Source organism: Colletotrichum destructivum, chromosome 5, assembly GCF_034447905.1.
Source record: "Colletotrichum destructivum chromosome 5, complete sequence".
Classification (NCBI taxonomy): Eukaryota; Fungi; Ascomycota; class Sordariomycetes; order Glomerellales; family Glomerellaceae; genus Colletotrichum; species Colletotrichum destructivum.
The window spans coordinates 4,968,794-4,987,423 of record NC_085900.1 but is presented as its reverse complement, the minus strand read 5'-3'; the positions used below and the strand labels follow the sequence as shown (position 1 = coordinate 4,987,423).

The 18,630-nt window shown below is 53.4% G+C and overlaps 6 protein-coding genes across 6 annotated transcripts; 5 read left to right on the top strand and 1 right to left on the bottom strand.

The window, feature by feature from the left end:
* Nucleotides 1-696: 696 nt before the first annotated feature.
* Nucleotides 697-2,132, top strand: CDEST_09064 (Putative major facilitator superfamily, diphthamide synthesis DPH1/DPH2, MFS transporter superfamily; the record flags this gene model as incomplete). The annotated part of the gene is made up of 2 exons (XM_062925223.1): nucleotides 697-1,159; nucleotides 1,216-2,132. 2 exons carry the CDS (start codon nucleotides 697-699, stop codon nucleotides 2,130-2,132), a joined length of 1,380 nt encoding a protein of 459 aa, XP_062781274.1.
* Nucleotides 2,133-2,940: 808 nt separating this feature from the next.
* Nucleotides 2,941-4,941, top strand: CDEST_09063 (Putative short-chain dehydrogenase/reductase SDR, EF-Hand 1, calcium-binding protein). The gene is made up of 2 exons (XM_062925222.1): nucleotides 2,941-3,271; nucleotides 3,339-4,941. The coding sequence occupies exons 1-2, from the start codon at nucleotides 3,193-3,195 to the stop codon at nucleotides 4,247-4,249; spliced, it is 990 nt and encodes a 329-aa protein (XP_062781273.1). The 5' UTR covers nucleotides 2,941-3,192; the 3' UTR covers nucleotides 4,250-4,941.
* A 558-nt stretch (nucleotides 4,942-5,499) lies between these two features.
* On the top strand, nucleotides 5,500-8,548 carry CDEST_09062 (Putative peptidase S8/S53 domain, Fn3-like domain, peptidase S8, subtilisin, Asp-active). Its single transcript, XM_062925221.1, has 4 exons — nucleotides 5,500-5,664; nucleotides 5,722-6,478; nucleotides 6,535-7,311; nucleotides 7,367-8,548. The coding sequence occupies exons 1-4, from the start codon at nucleotides 5,557-5,559 to the stop codon at nucleotides 8,455-8,457; spliced, it is 2,733 nt and encodes a 910-aa protein (XP_062781272.1). The 5' UTR covers nucleotides 5,500-5,556; the 3' UTR covers nucleotides 8,458-8,548.
* Nucleotides 8,549-9,446: 898 nt separating this feature from the next.
* Nucleotides 9,447-10,414, top strand: CDEST_09061 (uncharacterized protein). Its single transcript, XM_062925220.1, has one exon. It carries the CDS (start codon nucleotides 9,556-9,558, stop codon nucleotides 10,411-10,413), a length of 858 nt encoding a protein of 285 aa, XP_062781271.1. The 5' UTR covers nucleotides 9,447-9,555; the 3' UTR covers nucleotide 10,414.
* A 1-nt stretch (nucleotide 10,415) lies between these two features.
* On the bottom strand, nucleotides 10,416-12,468 carry CDEST_09060 (uncharacterized protein; the record flags this gene model as incomplete). Its single annotated transcript, XM_062925219.1, has 1 exon — nucleotides 10,416-12,468. The coding sequence occupies one exon, from the start codon at nucleotides 12,466-12,468 to the stop codon at nucleotides 10,594-10,596; it is 1,875 nt and encodes a 624-aa protein (XP_062781270.1). The 3' UTR covers nucleotides 10,416-10,593.
* Nucleotides 12,469-14,017: 1,549 nt separating this feature from the next.
* Nucleotides 14,018-15,961, top strand: CDEST_09059 (uncharacterized protein). Its single transcript, XM_062925218.1, has one exon. It carries the CDS (start codon nucleotides 14,464-14,466, stop codon nucleotides 15,925-15,927), a length of 1,464 nt encoding a protein of 487 aa, XP_062781269.1. The 5' UTR covers nucleotides 14,018-14,463; the 3' UTR covers nucleotides 15,928-15,961.
* Nucleotides 15,962-18,630: the final 2,669 nt, after the last annotated feature.

Genomic DNA, 18,630 nt, shown 5'->3' with positions numbered 1-18,630 from the left:
TGTGTGATAGGAATAGAAACAATAACCAAGTACAAGGTTTGTATCTGCTCGTTCAAAAGTCGATCAATATCTCCGTTGATGTAGAACATCCCAACTCGCTCGGCCATCCGCCGCTGGCTGTAGTCTCGGGAAACGGTGGACAAGGACCACTCACGCTATTCAGCTGCGAGGACGATGGGGACATCAAGAATCAACGTTGATATCGTTGAGAAGTGCTGAGGAAACTTGCATCTGTGTAGTAGTGTATCTTCACCTACCACCGGCAACAAGAGTCTAGCCAAACCTTTGTTCAGTGTAGGGTTTCTCCCGCCCACTGATGGTTGACAAGCAACGTTGAGTGGAGAATTAGTCAAGTTCCCTCCCGTCTAGGAGCCAGCACAACCATCCGCGTAATTTCCACGACTTCAGACCCTCTGTTCAGTCAGGATTCTTAACTAATAAGCAGCACGTGCAAGTGGATACCATACCGGACCTGGCTTTATAACGGAAAATGGGTTGATTGCTGTTTTCACACGTTACTCAACAACCTTCACATTACCTTGGCATTCGAACTTGGCGAGCTGCAGCTGACCACCCCCCCCCCCCCCCCCCCCCTGGACTACCCGATCCAAGTAACGCGTAGGTGTAAATGTGGGCTGCACACATCGTCTCCAGTGCCGGTATAGGTCCACCTGTCTAACATGAGCTTAGTCCACAATGTCCCAGACGGCTGTCAAGACATCTTCCATCCAGTTAAGAAATGTCCATGGACCAACGTCCTCAGCGCCATCCACGAGCCTCTACGACGCCGAGCCGGATTGGACAAGACATCGAGACATAGACAGTTATGCAGAACATGATGCATCAAGGCCCAGCGAACTAACCTTCCCCGAAGGCGGCTGGCAGGCCTGGCTGGTCGTCTTTGGGTCCTTTTGTGCCATGCTCTCTGTTTTTGGTCTCATCAATTCCGCTGCCGTCTTCGAGTCCTACTTCTCCGAGAACCAGCTCGCCGACCACTCGTCTTCGGAGAATGGCTGGATCTTCAGCCTCTACCTCTTCATAGTCTACTTCGTCGGCATACAAGTCGGGCCCCTCTTCGACCAGTACGGCCCTCGCGGGCTTGTTGTTGCTGGCGGCCTCTGCATGTCGGCAAGTCTTCTGCTCCTCAGTCTGTGCAAGGGTCTGTCGAACCCCTTTGTTTCATTGGTGACTGGTTTGGCTGATTGGAAGCCGCAGAGTACTATCAAATCCTCCTCACATACTCTATTCTGGGCGGTTTGGGCGGCGCTCTGCTCAATTTTCCCTCCTACGGCGCCATCGCACACTTTTTCGACTCACGGCGAGGTTTTGCCACCGGCATCGCGACGACAGCCGGTTCCGTCGGCGGCATCGTCTATCCCATCATCCTCCAGAACCTCTTTCCGACTCTCGGCTTCGGCCCCACGGCCCGGATTTTGGGATTCATTCTCATCGGCCTCACCGTCCCTGCGACCCTCTTCATCCGATCACGGCTGCCCAAGAAGGAGGGGCCGGCGTCCATCTGGCCCGACCTCACCGTCTTTCGAGATCTGAAGTTTGCGCTGTCGGCCGTGGGCCTGTTTTTCATGGAATGGGGCCTTTTCGTCCCCATCACCTACATCATTTCGTATGCGGCCACGTTGCCGGGCAGTAACGTCCACTCCTACACCATTCTCTCCATCCTCAACGCAGGCTCAGCCATGGGCCGTTTCCTTCCCGGGCTTGCCGCCGACAAGTATGGGAGATTCAACATCATTCTCATCACCATTGCCTTGTGTTTCGTCACGGTTTTCGGACTCTGGCTGCCCTCGGGGAACTCTCAGTCCATGCTCCTTGCCTTTGTTGCCATCTTCGGGTTCGCCAGCGGCAGTAACTTGGGGTTGGTGCCGGTGTGTCTCGGCCAACTCTGCGATGCAAGAGATTATGGACGCTTCCTGTCAACGGCCATGATGATGGCCAGTTTTGGCACGCTGAGCAGTCTACCGGTTGCTGGAGCAATTTTGGAATCGAACAAAGGGGGTCAAAACTGGGAGGGGCTGATTATCTTCTCCGGTGTCTCCTATGTCTTGGCGTTTATCTGCTATGCCGCAGTTCGGGTGCTGGCTGTTGGATGGACATTGTCAGCAAGGTTCTGAGTCTTGGACTGGTATTCAGTGAAAGACTTGGCCAATGTTTTGGTGACAGACGTGTCATGAGGACTTGAAAATGTTCAGTTAAAGGTCATGGCACTAACGAAACACGAGAAGATTATTGGAAGATCCAGCCTCTCGGACAGATTGTCGGCACTTCTACTTTCAACCCCCTTCGGTATCTTCCAGCTCTTCGGCCTTTCAAGGCAGCCCGTCAGTAAAGAGTAAAAACACAATAAAAAGTATGGTCTCTCCGACCCAGACATCAATCTCTCCTCTAGATCTGCAAGTGGGATATGTTACTTAGAGCATATGGTATGTAGGATAGGAACAGCCAGAGAGGAGTCCAAGGTAGTAGCCCGCCAAGCTTACAAGATTTTTGATGTCTGACTCATGTTTCATTCCATTTTGGTGAAGAAGCATCGGGAACCACGGTCCCCTGAGGGCCCAGCAATTCTTGCTTGTAAAACATAAGAAGAGGCTTTACTACTCGATCCAGATCGCGAGCGAGAAATTCTCGACGATTTCGCGACGACAATCACGTATCACTGCATTCAGATGCAGCACCCCATCAAAGAGTCTACACCCTCAAGCTTTCTACGCACCCTTGTCAACCACGTTGCCGTGGAAAGTTTATCACTGAAGAGGTTGTTTACACAAATATTTCATTTTCAAGACTGTTCTTTGGAACAGGCAACTCCAAGCGCCGTCTGCGGGGTAACCGCAGCGCCGTCGACACAGGAAGAAATGGCACATGACTGCGATTCACCCAGCCTGCGTGTACCAGTGGCTCGTCGCAGTTGGTGGACTGGGGCGTTGCGGCCGACAATCGGACCCGTGAATGCTGGCTGATGATTAACAATTTTGCCTTGTCATCATTGCAGCAGGTCTACAGGAGCTGGCAGAACAACCGACTGTCAACCCCGCACACTCGGTAGTCAGGAAGCCGTAGACCCAGAGCAACAAGCTTGAAGTCATATCAACATACCAACACCTCATTGTGTAGCCCGTGCCGCAAAAACCGAAACTCTCGTCACTGGGATCGAGCTTGCAGGTCAACAGCACAATGTCGGAGAACCCTAAGAAGACTCAGACGTCTTTCAGCGTATCTGGCAAAACTGCCATTATCACTGGTGCTGGATCAGGTTCGACAGCCCCCCGACAATGGAAATGGCTCCAAGTGCAAAGGTTCAACAGACTGACCACTACTAGGCATTAACCTCTGCTTTGCCGAGATTCTTCTCGCCCGTGGCTGCAATGTCCTTATTGCCGACATATCTCTGAGGCCCGAAGCAGAGGCTCTTGTCTCCAAACACCGAGACGCCGACAGCAAGCCCCGTGCCGTCTTCGCCGAGACAGACGTAACCTCGTGGCCGGCGCTTTCCCGCATGTTCAACACCGCCATCGCCGAGTTTGGGGGATTCGACATCTTCTGTCCCGGGGCTGGCGTGTATGAGCCGCACTGGTCGAACTTCTGGCATCCGCCGGGATCGGCCGAGAGCAAAGACACTCTGGACGGCGGGCGGTACGCTCTGCTCGACATCAACATCACGCACCCGATCCGCTCGACGCAGTTGGCCATTTCTCACTGGCTGCACCCGAAGACGGCCGACAATGCCGTCGTCCCCTCTGTGATCAAAGCCTCCCCCGAAAACCCAAAGAGGATCGTCCACATCTCATCCGTCGCGGGCCAGGTGCCGAACTTCAACGCTCCACTTTATGCGGCCTCCAAATTCGCCATCACTGGTTTTGTGCGGAGTCTGGCCCGGCTGGAAGCGACTGACGGGATCCGAGTCAACGCGGTGGCGCCGGGCGTCGTCCGTACGCCGCTCTGGACCGAGAACCCTGAGAAACTCATCAACTTGGACGCAAGTCAAGACGGCTGGGTCACTCCTCAAGAGGTGGCAGAGGCCATGTTGCAGTGTGTCGAGCAAGATTCGCTTGTTGGAGGGTCCATTCTGGAGGTGGGAAAGGGCCACACCCGGTTGGTCGAGGTGTTCAACGATGCCGGTCCAGACAGAGACCCGCAGAACGGCTTGATGGCGAGGAACGTGTACAAAGGGACTGAGATGATACTCTCCTGGCTCAAGGATGCAGCCAAATGGGCTGTTGGTAGAGACTAGAGATGAGTGATTGCTCTGCGTTAAGCCTGCGTTTGTATTTCCCGCCGCATGAGTAGTCGGGCGCACTGTAACTTTTGTCTTTCAACTGCTCGTTGCAATGTTCGACGTGTTTCAAACCGCGAATTTCGCATCTAGCCTGGTCTGCTGATTCCATGTAGTAGTCGTGGCGCATGGAGCAATGGTAAGTTGTTGGCCCCGCCGTCGATTCTGGAGTTCGGGTTCGAAAAGAGTATAGAGGACCGATCGTATTACGAATGATTAGTTCGGTTGCAAGTTGACAGCAAGAAGTAGTTGAGGTGGTCTCGTGCTTCAACACCCTTCAACACCTTCTCGGTCTCGGGTCGCTTTATAACCCCAGTCGAGAAAGCTCGGCATGAAATCATTCCTCCAACTATCCGAGCCGACCATACGAACCTCCGGTTGATTAGACTTCCCGTCACAAATGTGGAGCGAAGTTTCTATGCGTGCACATGGAATGCTAGTATTCATCGGGTTGTTGCACCTGTCCTGAAGGAAGTTACGTAAATGACAAGCCATCAAGACCGAAGGCAAGTAATCTTATCCTTCTGTGCGGGACTACAATGCCGTTGGCCAATAGCTAGCAGGACGACAATTATTTGACGGACCATCATGGAACGTTAAAGTCGAGTAGAGACTCATGACAAGCCCTGATTGAAAAAAGGGGTCTCTTTTTACCAGCAAGACAGCTTGTCGGGCCCTTCGTTTGAACTGAGTCGAGTACTCAATTACCAGCAGCATTCGTCTGCGGCCCGCCATCGCCGGGGTCAAAAACCACCATCGCACCATTGTGTCTTGGTGACACTGCGCCAGTCCAGTAGTTTGAACTCAATTCGGAACTAATGCGGCAATGTGTGAGAGCTAAAATACCTTGATCGGGAAGTTCGAAATAGGTCGAAAGTTTAATAGCGCTTAATCGTATAAAGGGTTGCGGAAAGATATGCTGCAGCTGAATTCCAAACCGTCATACGAGAAATGCGATGCAAGATCTACTTCTTGGAAGAGCATGCAGGGGCTAACAGCACAAAGCCTAAGTCTCGTACGGAGCCTTCGGTAATTACAGACAATCAACTCGTTAGATGAAGGCCTTCACAGCCCGAACCTGGCACCCTGGCCCAGTGTCCACCACCTAAAGGGCCAAGGGGCTTGGGATGCGAGCCCGAGTCAGTGTCAGTGTCCATAGCCCCCAATAAGTACTCCTTCTTGATGGTGATCCCCATTATCCCGGCCTGAGATGATTGAGGCAGTTCTCGGCTCACACTCTTTCATACGAGAGGTTGGAGGTTATCATGAAGTCACTCTTTAAGCAAGCTGCCTCGGTGGCTTGCCTCCCATGGTTGGCTGCTGCCGCATTCAATGAAGGCTTGGTCGTCGAGTTCGACGGGTCTGTTGCATTGGTGAGAGGGATGATGCATCATTCTGGCCCAGGGCTAGCTAACAATCTATGACAACAGACCGCCGAGGCCTTGATGGACCTGGCACAGGTCTCTCTGGCTGATGCCGGTCTGGATTGTACGACGTCTCAACGATACTACTTCAACCACCCGCTTTTTCAAGGAGCCTCGCTCAACGTCCACTGCAATAAAGATGGAGTGAGCCAAAAGTCAGTGTTGACGACTGTGCAGTCCATCGATGGGGTCTTGAAGGCATGGCCGGTCACCGTAACGGAGCCGGCGATGAACAGATTCAAAGTGCCCGGCATCACGGACGGTGAGCGTACCGGCCGCGGCTTTGCAGAATATAAGCGTGACTTGTCTCACCTGTCCTCTCTCCACACCAGAGACGGGGCCGTTGTCGACTCTCTGTCCACGCATGTCGACACCGGCGTTTCCAAGTTGCATGCCGCAAACACGACGGGCTCCGGTATTCGTGTTGCCGTCATCGACAGCGGCTTTGACGTCAACGCCCTGGGCCTGAGCAAGACCAACATCGCATACACCCTCGATATTACCGACGGTGGCAACGAAGTAGGAGACAACTGTACGGTCCACGGCACCCACGTCTTGGGCATTGTCGGCGCCAAGGGTGCTGAAGCCAAGTACGGCGTCATCGGCGTGGCACCCGACGCAACCTACGAGATTTATCGCATCGATACATGCAATGGTCAGGGCGCCACGGTTGACGCGCTCATCAACGGTTTTCTCGCGGCGGCGGACAGAGGGGTCGATGTCATCACCTGCTCGTACGGCGGTAAACTTGCGTTTCCCGAAGGTATGTTGATGTCTATGAAAAGGCGAACGAGCCCCAGACTGAAGAGACCTATCCAGATCCATGGTCTGTTGTCGCCACGCGTCTGTTTGAGAACGGAACCTCCGTCTTCCTGCCAAGCGGCAACGGCGGTCCCGGAATCTTCACCGGCCTCAGCCCCGGCGCCGCCGACGCCATCACCTCTGTTGGGTCTGCCGACAACTCCGTTACTCCCTACTACACCTGGGAGGGCAACTGGACTGCTGGAGGCGACGCCGGTCCCATTCGCTTCACCCCCGGCACGCCATTCAACTTCCCTCCCAACAACAAGCTCACCGTGTGGACGTCGAACACCCCGATTTCCGACGACTGCCAGCTACTCCCGGATAAGTCGAGCCTCCCGGCAGATCTAACCAATGTCATCTTCCTCTCCCAGTACGACCAGTGTTGGAAAGCCCCGAACGGCACCACCATCTCCCTCACCAACGAGTTCGACATACCGTATGCACTGTACTACAGCAGAAGCAACTTCACCGTCTCCGAAGGTCCCCTCTTCATGGAAGTAACCCGGGACCCTGATCTCAAGGGCACTGCGGCGATCGACTTTGCAACAGCCAGCCAGATAATAAAGGCAAAGGAGGAGCATGGCTCCGTTGAGGTCTATATTGCCCATGACGTCTCTGTTGCCAACGAGGACCTCACATACAAGGCGAACAACCGATCTGGTCTCCTCAGCTCGAGCTTCACTAGCTGGGGCCCCTCGCTCCGGGGTGCCTCCATGCCCCTCTTTCTTGCTCCGGGAGGCAACATCTTGAGCACGTTTCCGGAGAAGCTCGGAGGATGGGGTGTCGTCGGCGGTAAGTGAAGACGTGGAGGTGAAATTCGGCTCGAGTTCTAACAAGATGACGCTAGGCACTAGTATGGCAACACCGTTCGCTGCCGGCGTTGGTGCGCTCGTCAAGCAGCAGCACCCGGACTATTCGCCTGTCGAGATCCAGACCGTCATAGCAACCACTGCTCGTCCCATCAAGTGGAACGACTCGAAGGGCAAGACGGAAGATTTCCTGGCGCCGACGTTCCAGCAGGGCGGTGGTCTGGTGGACGCATGGAGCGCCGTTCACTCAACAACTCTGCTCAGCACTTCCTCCCTGTCCTTCAATGACACAACCAACCGTCCCAAAGAGCTCACCTTCAGCATCAAGAACACTGGCACGAGCGCCATCACCTACAAGCTGAGCCACGTCGGGGCTAGTTCGGGATACGTTCTTGAGAAGGCAGACTGGTACAACCTGACGAAGGCAGAGGCGTATCCCGTGTACGCCGACGTCAGCATCTCTCCCTCCACCGTCAGCGTCGAGCCCGGCAATTTGGCCACCATTTCGGTCTCCGTCGTCAAGGAGCCTGCTCTGCCCGACGCCCTTACCCGCTTGTCGTACTTTGGCGGCTACGTGGCCATCGAGGCAGATGGGTCGACCGATGTCAACAAGCTCTCGTTGCCGTATACCGGTTTCGGAGCGCCTCTCACGACCCTGAGGAGCATTAACCGGGCGGATTCGTACCTGTCGTTCTACAACCTCACCGACTCCAAGCCATACAGGGCAGAGGCAGGGCGGCTGTATACCTGCACACTCAACCTGACCGCTGATGTGCCCGCGTCATTCCCCGATAACGTCTACCCCGGAGTCGAGGTTTTCCTCTTTATGCAAACCAGGAATATGAGCATCAGCGTGATTGACGCCGACTCCGGGAAAGTCATCATGACGCCTTACCAGAGCTCGTCGGCCGATCCGTGGGGCCCTGGAAACTCGTGGTACTGGGACGGCTCCGATGCCAACAAGACGTTCGTCCCGGCGGGGACGTACGTCTGGAACGTTAAGGCTCTGAAGTTGAATGGAAACCCGGAGAAGAAGGAAGACTGGGACATTTACGATACGGGGACGTGGGTGCTTCAATACACTTCCAACAGCACGCTGGTCCCGTCAAACTCGACTTTGCGTGCCTGAATGGCATGTGACAGACACCTTGCGCTCTTAGACAATGTTTGAGTAGTTATTTCACAAGCGGAAAATTCTTAGGTTAATCTATCTTATTCATGAATGAGCATTTTGGTCAGACTCTGGTTGCCGTGTGTAGCAGACGTAGCTGTGACCGGCACATCCACAGACATGGTTTGTTAAGGCACGAGGCAACACAAATACGTCAAGAGCTTTTGGCAGCCCGGAAAGGTGTGACAAGCCATAGCATACCCCAGAGGCTTGAAGATGGAACTCTGCACACGGCAAACGTGAAGTCGACCGTTACTTCATCTAGGATGTCTAATGACACTGCCGTACAACGCTTGATGACATCACGTGGGATCGGAGGGACTCTGTCGGTTTTGAGACAACCCTTTGGCCATGAAGGCCTGGACAATCGATTTATCATAGAAATGGAACTGGATGAAACATCTTAGATGGGTATACAATATGTAATGAAAAATAGAGCAAAAAACTCGAAAACCGTCGGCAGTGCAAACAGCGCGTGTCGGGCTTCCCGATCCCCTCCCGTTCTGGCGTTCCGCATCCCCCAACCCATCCATCACTCCTCGCCACAGCTACCCAACTCCAAAAGTCATGCCAGAGGGTCTGGACCTACCCTACGGACGGCTGGGCTAGTCACATGTAGCAGTGTTGCAGAGTCTGGCCCTATGGCTGAGGTTCCCGAACCAGGGTCCTGAGCGCCGAATCCGGCATAGTCAACGACCATTTCTAGACAAACACAACTTGGCGCATCGCCCGGTGGCAGTTAACCGCCCAAACACCGGAACAGAAAGGAAGGCTGCGGCACAGGGAAACCAGACAGCCGGAAACGAGGCCATCCATCTGTATGGATCACTCACTCACTTCATCCATGCAGGGGGCCCGGTCTCGCCGGCTCAGGGGGTATTAAAAGAAGCTCAACTGGCCCCGCATCGCATCGCATCGCTCGTTCCATTTGTTGACTCATTCGTTGTATTCGCAGACTGTGACAACCTACCATGCCAAGATCTACGTTCCAAACTTCGCTAAACCTACTTGCAAGTACTCGACATCGGAACCAACCGACAGCGGTGAAAGAACAAGATGGACGCAATGAGGGATCGTGACGGGTACTGGGACCCCCCTCCGCCGTACCCGGGTCATGAAGTCTCTGAAGATGAGACTCGGCCCTCGTCAGAGGCACCAAGACAGCCACCATCACCCGATCCATCACTGGGACCCTCGTCGATACCAGTCTCATCCTCTACACCGTCCACGTCAGAGTCCTCGCTTTCAGGAGTTATCAGGGGCTACAGGCTGGAAGACTGTCGAAGAAACTACAACCTCGGCCCATCAGTCGACCATCCCCTCCTCCGTGTATGCACTTCCGACACCCCCAGATTCATGCGGACATTCTACAAGACCGAGTTCGTTCCCATAGGACTCAGAGTTGTTGTGACGGAGGTCGTGGCTACCGTCGAGGAAGAGCTGTGCCCCACGCGGAAATCCCACACGCTCATCACTCTTCACAACGCGCTGGACGACCGAGGGGAAAAGACCAGAGTGTACATGCATACCCTCATCGGTTTCGGGGGCAGGGAGCGTAGCGCGGTGGCGTTTCAGATCGAGATCAATGGGTCCATGGAGATGTTCCAGTGGCGGCCATCCCACGGAAATGAGGTGAGAATGGTCGCGGGTTGGGCGTCCGGATGGAAGTTGGTGAGGATGGGACCGCCATTCCGGTCAAAGTCCCGAGGCGCCCCAAAGAAGCGCGGCAAAGGCTTCGCCGGTGACGGCAATGAGGTCGTCGCTGTAATTGCGACCACGATGAGCTCGACGAGGGATTTCACATTCGTGTTCATGGGATCCGGTCTGGATGGCAGCATGGGAGGAGCATGGGCGACGACGGCGGTTGCTTCGGGTGTTTGGACATGGTGGGAAACGGCGGAGAAGTATTTGTGATGTTGCACTAGAAGAACTGTGGCATCATGGAGGAGCACACAAAAACTAACAGTGACAATGTGGAGAGGCAGCAAGACAGGGATCGAGGGCTGGAGGGCATGGACAGCAGCGAATCGCTTTATTCCCAATTATCATTGTTGATATACCTAGACGAAGAGTCGTATTACACGAATCGTACCGTCAGCCCAAGTAGTCCTCGTCAAATTCAAAATTGTCCTTCGTCTCCGTAGTAGGAAACGACTCCGTAGTTCCTTTCCACATCCCAGCATCTCTCAGCTCATAGAGCATACGCATGACTTGCAAACTCTCATCTCGCTCCCACCTCTTGGCCTTGAGCGTCCCCCAGCCAGTCTTTTGCTGGAAGAACCGCGTCAAGAACTCCAAGAAGAAAGAGAGGATGATGAAGGCCGAGCCTACGCCCAGCAAAACGCTAAGTCCTACAACCGAGAAATTAAGAGTGCCCCGTGTGTCCCTTACCCTCTGAGACCCGCACAGGTCTCTCATTGGAGCTCTGATGTCGTCCGCGGCCACTGAGGAAGAGTTGGGCAACGTGTCCCAGGGCTGGAGCATCGTGCCCTGGACGGGCGCCGCTGGCCCGGTGACATACTCGAGCGTCTCGTGCTGCAGACTGGCAAGGGCGTCAGCCATGAGGGACCCCATCTCGATCTGCCACTGGTTGGACGGCAGAGACAGCTGCGACAGCCCGGCCACGAGCTCCTGGGCTCGCAGGAAGCTCTGTGTCCGGGTCCACACCAAGTTGTAAAAGGTTGAGGTGTAGATACCCGGCCCGATCCGCGCCAGCGTCGCGACTTGCGTCGGGTTGAGTGCCAGCCTCGCGCTCCTAGCAGCTTCCGATAGCTCGGCGCTGCCCAGGAACGACGTGCATCGGTCGTTCATTGGGTTGCAGATCTGGTGTCCGTCCGCGCACGCGATGGGGCTGACGAAGCGGTCTGGGAGGTAAGTGACAAGGCCATCGGCAACCACGCGGACGTTTGCGCCGAAGACGGGGTCGTCGTTGGGCTCCATGTGGAAGATGGAGTTGGGGGCGATCAGGATCAGCGTGAGGTCTTTGTGTTCCACTGCCAATGCCTCTGCTGGTGTCCAAACAGAGTTGTTTCTTGCGGCCAGCGCGTAGTAAGCCCACGTGTTATATCCTATCTGCATGGATTGGCCGTATGTGTTGTAAATGTGCGTATAGCTCTGGCCGTTTCGGGGTCCGTACAGATATTTGATCAGAACATTGTTAGGCCATCCAAATGCTGTAGCCTCGCTTCCGTTGATGAATTGAGAGAAACCGGGCTGGGTGACGAGGGGTGCGCAGACCGTCTCCCTCGAGTAGAAGATGCGATCATGCTCTGGTGCGTTAATGCCGAGATGAGTGTGTGAGCTGATCATTTCACTTTGCATTTTGAACCCCCTCTGCCCAAGGCAAACTGCGTCTGCAAAAGGACAGTCAACAGACTGGTTCGTCCAGCGGATGGACGGCACCGGTAGACTTTTGCAGGCAGTTGACGAGGGGTCTGAGTAGCATTGTCGGCTGTATATCGAGGAAACTTGATTATCGAAGAGCTCCTTGCCCTGGAAAGCATCTCTGTCGGCAGGAGTGAAAATGCCGCAGTTGGTAGCTTTCAGGAGCCGGAACTCAGATGCGCCTGTCGAGATGTTTGACGAGAAGATGGCCGCGACAGCAAAGAGGCCGACATAGACTAGCCCGCCAAGAGCCCAAGGGATAGTCCTGACGAGTGATCGATTCGCAAAACGACGCCAGTACCACGACTGCTGGACGAAGAGCCAGGCCGCGGCCATCGGAGTGGAAACGTTCCGCAGGATAAACTGCCGTTGGTAGTACAGCCCGTCGTGTTTGCCACCAGACGCCAAGATCTGGTGGGCGGTAAAGACGACGATCCGCCACGTGCGAGTAGCGATAAAGGTAACGAATATGGCGATGAAGGCGAGCAGAAGACCGCCGTCACGGGCAGTGAGGGTGATGGTTGCGCCCTGGACCGAGCCGCGGCTCCAATCGGTCCAGACTCCGGTGTAAATCTCATAAGACATGGTGTTTCTGCGACGTTCCAGTGTATGTTTGTAACTATGTGGGCGAAGATTGGCAAAGTGGATGATCGACACTGATACGGGTTCCACGGGACTTCTTATGATGTGTGCAACGAGGTCTCACTGTCCGCACATCCAATTGCCCAGGCTACACTTCATTGGAACCAAGAAAATCTCTGCCTTCCAAGAACTCACCCAAGAAACCTTGTTTGATGCTTGCGTCTATGGAAGCCATGATCGGGTGTCAACTGTTACTTAATGCCCAGAAATTGTGGCTTGAAGCTGAACAGCTTCCACCGCCACTGTCTATCATCTCGCCTTGGCAAATGAATGACGTGAGGACGGAATCAGAAGCAGCTGAAAAATGATTGGTAGTTCAGAGCTGTGTGAGTGTGTTTTCCTGTAACACCTGGCGTTCTGTTTGTTGGAAAGGCTGCTGAGGTCGAGGGCTTGACATGAGGGTAAAAACACTTGGTCATGAAAGGGAACTACGGTCTGCCAATGGCGACCTGTCCACTTCCATCAGAATACACTTGAGGCCACTCAGCTCCAAAGTCGAAGTCCAAAAAAGCTAGGAAGAACCAACATCCATCACGCGTGTCAACTTTGGGTTCACATGTCTGCGGGAACATGCAAGAGCAGACCAACTGCAGCCACGGCTGATTTAGCAACTTGGCAACTTGACAGACGGCCGTTAAGTTTATCATCACAAGCCGGCATTGCTACTCATTATTCTGTTCATTCATTAGAATGAATTTCCCGTGACTTCGCTGACTACCTGTCGCAATTGTATCTTGCATCAAGAAGGAGTCACAATGAGACCCCGCGACTTACAAGCGCCTTTCATCATTATTACCCTGCTTCTGGTCGATACTATGCCTGCTGATAGTAGCAAGCTGCCACCTGAGCTTTAAGAAAAGCATTCTAATAGCTCTGCAGCTAATTGTGCACGTTAACCCCTCACCATAAGCCAGAGGTTTTGCTGCCTATGTCATCCCTTGAAATCCTACTGGTTAATGATGTCCCCCGCCCCCTGTTCTGATCAGTTCAGGCCTGTCTACCGCCATATTTTCTCTGAGAGACTGCCCATGACACGCCCCCGCCACGAAGCCTCATGTGATACGTCAAGATTGTCGGCTTGCTGTCAGATTGTCGATATTTACTTGGAGAACTTGGCTGGCGTGACTAGAAGTTGAGGTGCAGTCTTTATCTCAGGCCACAGCTTGGCAGCCAGCAGTCTTTGTTATTTTGGTCTGATCTATTGCCCACAAGTTTAGTAGTTTGTCTTCTTAATTTACCTACCTTTGGTACAACAGGGAACAGGACAAGATGAGATGGCCTTGATGCCTATATCTTTTATCCAGACTAGAACCCGTGTTGTTCTAAGCCCGCGACTCGAATATGCAATATGCCAGGTATATTCCCCAAAGCGTCAAGTCCCGCATGCTCCTTCCGGTGGATCCCAGACACGCAATAATGTTCTGCCGAACCCGCCCACCAGCCCCCGTTAATCTTAGCTCCTCAACTCTTGATTTCGTTCTCCACCCTCATCTCTATCTTCAACATCCACTTCAGCGTCGTGGCTTCCCTCCCTCTCTGCCCTCGTGTCTTGCGCGCGCCCGCGCTCACACCGAACAGACCTGTCCCTCGTCGACCCGACCATTCAACTGCTCCTGGCTGCTTGCCCGACTCCTTGTGCGAGTAGGACTGGAATCCCGTCGGGACTCATCCAAACCCGTCACCTTCACGGTGTCCTGCTTGGATCTGTCACCCGTCGCTCCGGTCATTCTACTGCTCGCGCAAGAGCCCCCAATGCACCCCGAGTAGGGTCGGGATCACGCCGGAACCCGTTCTGTCTACGATAAGCTTGCGACGGACTCCCGGCGATAGGGAGGAAAGGGACAACGCCATGACCACAGTAAGTATCATTTATCCTGGTGCCTACTCGCTACGTCCTCTACGTGCACATCTAGAAGGTTGAACAAAAGCGAATACAACATGTCGTCAGGCAAGGACGTGCGCGTTGTCCACACGGTCTTTGCGGTGCGTGAAGACCAAGATGGACGGCAGCCCGTATTTGTTGACCAGCCCTTGAAACTTGACGCCATGTCCAAGTCCTCATCATCAGTTCTCTTCCGTCTTAGTGTCTCCATCACCGACAGCGCTTCGGCCAAAACCATCATTTATCTGCAGATCACACCTGACCGTATCGCTTTGCTGCGCAATACGACTTGCGACACGAGCGACACGAGCGATCGAAGCCCGCCTTTCCTCGAACAGGTTCGTCAGCAACTGGGCGGCATTCGCTTCGTAACCCGCCTCCAGTTTCAGCTGCACAGCGGCATCCATGCCCAGCTCGTTGTGCCGACCGGTTTCACTATCGATGAGGCCTCTGACAGCCTGACGCGGCGTACCTTTAGCTCTGCCACCTTGCTCGCGACCGCTTCGTCGTTTTCCTTATACATTCCGCCCAACGCCTTACCGAAGATGAAGTTTCAAAGTTTGGCCCAGGCTGTTCGGCAGTTTCCAACTCTGACGGCAGCCCAGCGCCAGGCGTATGAGCGCATGGTGGATCTGCGCAGGCTGTATCATGGGAAAGGTGGCATTGTGTTTATACCCGAATACCACAAAAGTCCTCTGCCGGAAAAGGACCGCAAAAGATCTTCCACACCGGCCACGACCGACTCGTACGCGACCACCGTTCCCTTTGATACTCCCCCACGCTACCAAGAGTCACCACCGCGGTATGATAAATGCCCGGGAGACGGACAGCAGCCGAAGGCCAGTTCAGATGCCACAGCCATCTCCGCCGAAAGTCCCAGCGGCGACTGTGCCCCGCCAGGGTACAACGACACCGAATGGCAGCACAGTGTTTCGAAAGCTACGAAGCGCGTGCTACACTGCGGGAGCGAAGACACTGACCTACATCCAACCTACAAGAAGAAATACTCGCGTGCCACCGGTTGCACAACGTCGGCGTCTACAAGAAACGCCCAACGTCCAGCAAAAATGTCGTCGTCTCAGCTTGTAGATCCGGACTACTCTGAAAGCAGGTTGAGGTTCCTGCTCGAACGGCAACGCCAACAAATCGAACAGCTGCAAGCGGATATCGAGGGACTTCAGCGGCGCAACAAAGAGCTCGAGGGACGACATGACGAGCTGGAGGAAAACTGCTACGATTTGGAGAATCGTCAGGTCGAATCCGAAGAGACTATTGAGTCTCTGCTCATCCACACTGGCGAGCTTGATGACGAGTGCGAGAAGCTTGGGAAACAGATGCCAGACATTTGTGATGAGATGGAGGACTGGATGAAGGACAACATGGGAGACAAAATGAAAGAATCTATGGAGAGCTGGCTCAAGGAGAATATGGCGGAAACCATAAAAGGATATATCAACGACCAAGTGGCAGCCCAAATAGCTCAAGTGAAGACAAAGATGCGCAGAGCCCTTCAAGGATAGGCAGCGCTCGTGCGAATTTCCATTAAATATTCTCATAAGTCGACGCTGCAACTCGTCCGTCCATTAAGCTATAAGGAAGGGAATATTGATAACTCCGTCGCTAGCCATGTGCACCTACCCCCTCACTTTGACGCGGAGACCTCACAACAGCACATCCTCACTGGTCGATGATGTCGCACCGCATATCAAGAGTCGAGACAGGTAGCTTGGCATGAAGCAGGCTCTGCTCCCTCCCGCCTGGTCAGCATCTGGGGAGCCATTTTGGATGGCGCAGCCCGGTCGAACCCGGCATTCCCTCCTCTTAACACTGATCCAGCTTTCAAATCAAGCTCTCATCAAGAGCTGAAGAACGCGGTTACTCTCGGCATCAATTACGGCATCGCAAGCCGTTGGACAAGTTATGTGGCCGTCGAAGACTCCAGAGGCGTCGTGGACGAAGTCGACTTTCGCAAGGCGACACTCATACAAGGGCAACTTGTAGACTTTATTGGTTCTTCCATATCTTGCTATACACCTAGCATCTCTCACAGTTACGACTCTTTTCTTTTCCCTCGTATAGACCGGGCACCGACACAGAAACGCGATTATTTTCCGCCTCGTCGTCAGCTAGTCAGACTTGCTAGTATTGGTTGGACAGATCTAGTTTTCGCTCAAGAGAGTGAGGGCTTGTTTACCATTAATGACTCGGTCCGAAAAGTTTTGAGCAAGCATTTCCACCGTGGAACGGCCGACTTACTAGACAACTTGGTGCCCGACCTTTCTCTTGGACATAGCACCAAACTTACAGCGAGACTTTGTCGACACTATCATGATCAACAATTACTTCCGGACACACTCACCGTTGCCAAAAAAGCTTTGGAACAAGATGATTGACAAAGCTGAGTGGGCTGTGTTGAGATCTCTCAAGGCCACAAATATGAATGTGTTAGAGACATTGGACAGAATCCTGAGGCTCTCGGTAATGCATTCTCACCTGGAGACATTCATTTCAGGCAAAAATCTCTCGTATTGTCCTTTTCTGTCACTGGCAGTGATGCCCTGGTGTCTTTTTTGCAACAAAGAAGCGAAACCTAACGCTGAAGAAGACAGGACCAAGCCACGCTTTGAGTGCGCAGTGGATAAGTGTGACTTTGTGACTGAGGGATGGATAAGCATAAATAAACTATGGAAGCACATGATTGACTCACAGCATATTTGTGTTGAGGTAATTGCAGAAGAGCTTTCATTACATCCTCAAACACATTATAGGAGCAGAACAGAGTAGAGAAAGCGCAGCACAGATAGCTCTAGTGAGTTTACCTTTTCGACACCTTCTCTTCTTACTTTGCGGTACAAAACAAGCAATAGCATCAAAAGCTGAGAGTTTTGAGAAATTCAATTGTAACAGACTTCCAAGATTCGGGCTGATTCTGTTCTCCTCAACTAGTGATGCCAGTTGATGAAGATCACAAGGATGCACCAGAGCAAGGGTTATTGGCCCCGCCATTACGGTTGTAACAGGCGGCTCCTAGGAACTGTTCGACAACAGTTCCAAATCGGCCCGTAGTTGCCATTGCCTGGCGGGAATTATCCCTTGAGCATAAAATCTTTTTGGGTACTGGAGTTGTCGACCATGAAGCTGTGTTCATCGCTTGAAGGAACAACAGTCAAAGCCTAAGCGAGGGGATGACAACTTGGTGCACCACGCCAAGGAGCCTCATTCAAGCCATGCTGTGGCACCCATCTCGGGTCTCCAACGGATCTGGAACTGGCAGCCCATCGACCACAACACTGGCATTGTTGATGTCTTGCTAGCCCTAGACTCAATGAATATTTCTTCTCTTTTCACTAATCTCTTCTTCGTTGTGCTCCTATTCCCTCGCTTCTGGATACTTGAACCCGGCATTTCAAAGAACTTGACCGGCCGAGTGAAAGAAGGGGGGGGGGGGGGGGCAGCTCGTAACAACAGGCAGTAAGATGGTAAATATCTGCGAACTGAGCAGCTGGTACATCAGGGTGCAAGGTATAACCTACCGCTTTCTAACCATGTCGAAGTTAGTGAAAGATGGTCAAGTGCTCGTCTTGTAAATGGGTTCGTCAAGAAGTCGGCCGTGGGAACGTCGTATCGTCAGGGTTCGAGTAAATACCCCGAGTACGAGAAGAAACGTCAGCTGGAGGGTTCAAATAGACAGATGAAATGAAAAATTGAGTAAAAGTAACCCCCAACGTACATCCTCGCGGAAGCGTTGCTTGGTTCCCGTCCATGGATTGACCTCCGGTTCCTACGTACACCATCACGAGGTCGGGGCACGACCTCCCACCAGCAGGCCTTTCTCTCGGGCACTAGGCAACGACGCCCTCGGCTCTTGGAAAATAAAAGCGGAAGTTTGTAGCCGAAAGCGAGATGGTCCTGTATCGGGAGGGATGTTTCGAGATTATCGTCGGAAGACCGGCTCCGCATCGAAACGCACGCAACGGAAACAAGATGATCACGCACGGCAACCCCCGGAACATCGAGATCCCTCCCGCACTCGTTCGAGACGAGCGATATGTCGTAGCAGAAGATGCATACGGGCGTCCGTTCGAAAGGTTATTTGCTTTAATCCATGTTTGCAGACTGTTCGTATGAAGGGCCTGCGTCCGGTTCCGTCGTGTTGCTCGAAGAACCGTGGGAGGTAGCTGCGGTTGCGGACTCAAGACAGTCGAACCCCAAAGGATATTCGT